Source organism: Arachis ipaensis, chromosome B8 (assembly GCF_059453495.1).
Source record: "Arachis ipaensis isolate K30076 ecotype BB chromosome B8, ASM5945349v1, whole genome shotgun sequence".
Taxonomy (NCBI): Eukaryota; Viridiplantae; Streptophyta; class Magnoliopsida; order Fabales; family Fabaceae; genus Arachis; species Arachis ipaensis.
The window spans coordinates 6,423,604-6,427,058 of record NC_142443.1 but is presented as its reverse complement, the minus strand read 5'-3'; the positions used below and the strand labels follow the sequence as shown (position 1 = coordinate 6,427,058).

The following is a 3,455-nucleotide window of genomic DNA, read 5'->3' as shown; positions in this document are numbered from 1 at the left end:
CTTTATTTATTTTTGTTGACTGATTATTGGTTAAAAAAAAGCTGGTTTCTAAATCCTAACACAACCATTCTCAATAATAAAATAAAAATGCAAACCACAGGCTGTTAGTCTCCGAAAAGTTGAACCACTAAGAATTAAATCGTTGGCCAACATAGTACTTAAAGATGTACTTTATCTGATAAATTTCATCGCACCTTGTATTAATATAAGCGGAGTCAAAATAATGTTAACTTTGTTGTAATTCGAAGTACGTCATTTGAGAACCATAAAAATCCATCCCACCTTGAATTAATAGAAATGAAGCCTAAATAATAAAATAGGAAGTGTTTTGGGCAGCAATCTAGCACCGTAGTAAATTCCACCCTGAAACTCTTAAAGTCTGAAACATGACCATGATTGAATATGAAATGCTCACCTAACAATGGACTGTTTTACAATTTGAACTCTAATAATGTGTCTAAGTGTGAGATTAGCTTACCTATGCAAATAAAAAATTATGAGCAACAAGTGACAAGCTCCACTCTGCTCCCAACAAGAAATTGAAAACCCAAAATTACTTGCAATGAAGAATGGAATGAAATCGTACAAAGGATTAATTCAACTTGAAAAACATATGCCTGCTAAGCACTAAGGAGTGAAAAGATAAAAGTGTAGAACTGAACTGATCAACTTAGCACAAAGTGCCAAAAATCAAATAAAAAGATGAAAAACCAAGAATCATTCCATCCTAATCCATAAATTCATGAAACAATGTTTGAATCCTTCCCTGAAATAACCGATTTGTTTTCAGCTGTGTATGTAAATTGTTGCTTCACTTATGAAAGAGTCCGCTACGAGCAAGGACTGCCAATCAAGTAATATGTTATATTGTTATCACAGAACAAATCTACAAGATTATGACAGGACTAAAATACTATATAAACTTCAAAAGTTGACATAAGAAAGTCATATCCATAATCATAAAAATTGGATGCATTCTGATAAATGGCTGTTATCATTTCAGCTGACGTAAGAAGAGCCATAGGAATGCAGCTTGGGATTGAGCTCAACACATATACGTTAATTAGTCAAATTACCATAGTGGAGAGAAGAGAAAGAGAAAAGAGAGGCGGGGGGGGGGGGGGGGGGGGGCGGACATAATAAAGAATAAATCAATTGAGGCGAGAAGATATTGTTGTGTTGGGTATCTGGGCGTACAGTTATCCCAAATAATGGTATGCTATTCAAAATGCCCTAGGCAAACAAGTTTGAAGGATAGAGGACTTCAGGAAACACAAGATTGACAAGAACCCATCACATGGCTTAAGACGTGTGCAGTGGATCATAAGTAAAGATATGACTGGTTAGTTTCTCTCCTCAACACGAAGCCACCTTAACCAGCACAAAAAGAACAAAAAAGGTCTAAGAACCATCTAGTTATGATAATCCTTAAATCCACCTGAAACAAAGACTCTAGACTATGTTTGGATTGATGGAAAAGTGAAGAGTAGAGTGGAGTGGAATGTGATTTAAGAGATGAAAACCAAAAGAGTAGAATTATTATTCCACTTCAAGGTTTGAATAAATGGATTTCTACCCTGTACACTCCAGATTGGGAGGAATTAAATATCGAGCTTCAAGTTGAAACAATTCTTTTCCATCATAAAACTACATATCCAAACAATAGAAGCCCTTTATATTATATTGCACTGTGTCCTATTCTTCTACAAAGCAACATTCAGAGTTCATTAGGGGAATAACAGCAGGTAATCTTGTCCTAAACAATCTGTTCATAGCTTGGGTGGCCAAATATACAAAGCCTAATCCTACCTAGTACCTAATTTGGCCAATTCCTATACTGAAGGAGCAATCATTCTTTTTTTTTTTTTTTTTTAATCAAAGAAACTAGAATAGAACAGAAGGTAATAGAGTATCTTGATACTAAGCAAGAAAAAATATAGCATCACCAGGTGTATTTGAAGTTTCAACAGAAACGAATAACATCTTCCAATGGGGCTCAATGGCTCATTCGAATAGCACTAATTTAGGTTATGTACATTATGGAAAAATATTCTAGTTGATTAACGAAGAGCACAAGACATACACAAATACACGAGGGGAATGAAATCATAAAATCAATCAATGATTCAACACACTAGATTATTGCCCAATCTTCAAATGTCAAATTCTGAACATGTTCACTAGGGTTTTCAGTTTTCAGCCTTTGTTTCCATTTCTCAGTTCACATAGAAAGATAAAACTACTCAAATTTAACCCTAAAAATTCAAATATTTTTTTTTTCAATCAAGGAAACCTGTTTGCCGCCAAACCGCATTCCGAACCTGCCGTAAGTCTCTCCCTTTCAGGGTCCGCCCCACCCCTTCCAGGACCGAGCACGCCAGCATCGGCGACTGCGCCGAGTTCCTCGCCACAATCTCGTGCGGCGGAAGCATCACATCGTCGTCCTCCGCCGTCACATCGTCCACATCGTCGTCATCGTCGTCATCAAACTGGCGGTGCCTCCTCATCATCGCCTGAGACAAAATAGGAACGTTCACCGGCGCCGACTGGTGGTACATGACCGAAGACTGCGGCATCCGGTCGTGGTGCGCTGACGGAGGCTTCGGTATGGCGGGAATCATACGCGACGACGAAGAAGAAGAAGACGAGGACAGCGAAACCGAGGAGGCCTTGTGGAAGAAGTGCGTGCCGTTTGGAGCAGTAGGTGAGGCGTCGTTTTCCGGCAGAGCGGCAAGGATGCCGAAGGTGTCAGAGGAGCCGAATCCGAAGCCCTTGTGGTTGTTGTTATGGTGGAGGTGGTGGTGGTTAGGGGTGGATGAGTTGGAAGAGGAGGCAGTGGAAGGGAGGTGATTGTTGTCGGCGTTGTCGTCGCCAAAGAAAACGACGTCGTCCTCGGTGAGCTCGTCGGTGGCGGAGGAGGAGCTAGGGTTTTCAAGAGGCGGCGCGTTGGATGGGACGCCAAGGAAGCGTTCCGTTGAGGAGGCCGGTTTACGGTTACGGAAGCGGTTCGGGTCAGACCGATCCATAAGATGGTTTCGGGTTCGGAGCTTTTGAATTTGGTGTTTGTGAGAGAAAAGAGGATTGGTGGAGACTGGAGAGTGGAGACAGTTAGAGCTTCATCAAGAGCGACCAGCAATGGCTATGCTTTTTCTCAATTTATTTATTTTATTATTTTTTTTAACTTATTAGTGGAACGGTTTTAATGCCTATTTTCGCCACTTGCCACTTTCCACGTGGGAACTATTTAACAGAACGCAGTGGAACCTTTGAACGTGGTGTGGGTGTGAAGCCCAATTTTGAATTTTCACAACTTTTTCCTTCCAGAAGAAAACAAAAAATTCCTATTTCATATTTTCACATTATAACTCAAGTAGCGCACTTATTAATTTGTTACTTTTATATATATTTTGGGAGTTTATATTTCATTCTCAATTTATATTAAGAATTATTAGTGT

The 3,455-nt window shown here is 39.7% G+C and overlaps 1 protein-coding gene across 1 annotated transcript; it reads right to left on the bottom strand.

Moving 5' to 3' along the window:
• Window positions 1-255: 255 nt before the first annotated feature.
• Window positions 256-3,162, bottom strand: LOC107611817 (protein S40-7). Its single transcript, XM_016313707.3, has 2 exons — window positions 2,294-3,162; window positions 256-843 (listed from the first exon to the last, which is right to left on the bottom strand). Exons 1-2 carry the CDS (start codon window positions 3,024-3,026, stop codon window positions 812-814), a joined length of 765 nt encoding a protein of 254 aa, XP_016169193.2. The 5' UTR covers window positions 3,027-3,162; the 3' UTR covers window positions 256-811.
• Window positions 3,163-3,455: the final 293 nt, after the last annotated feature.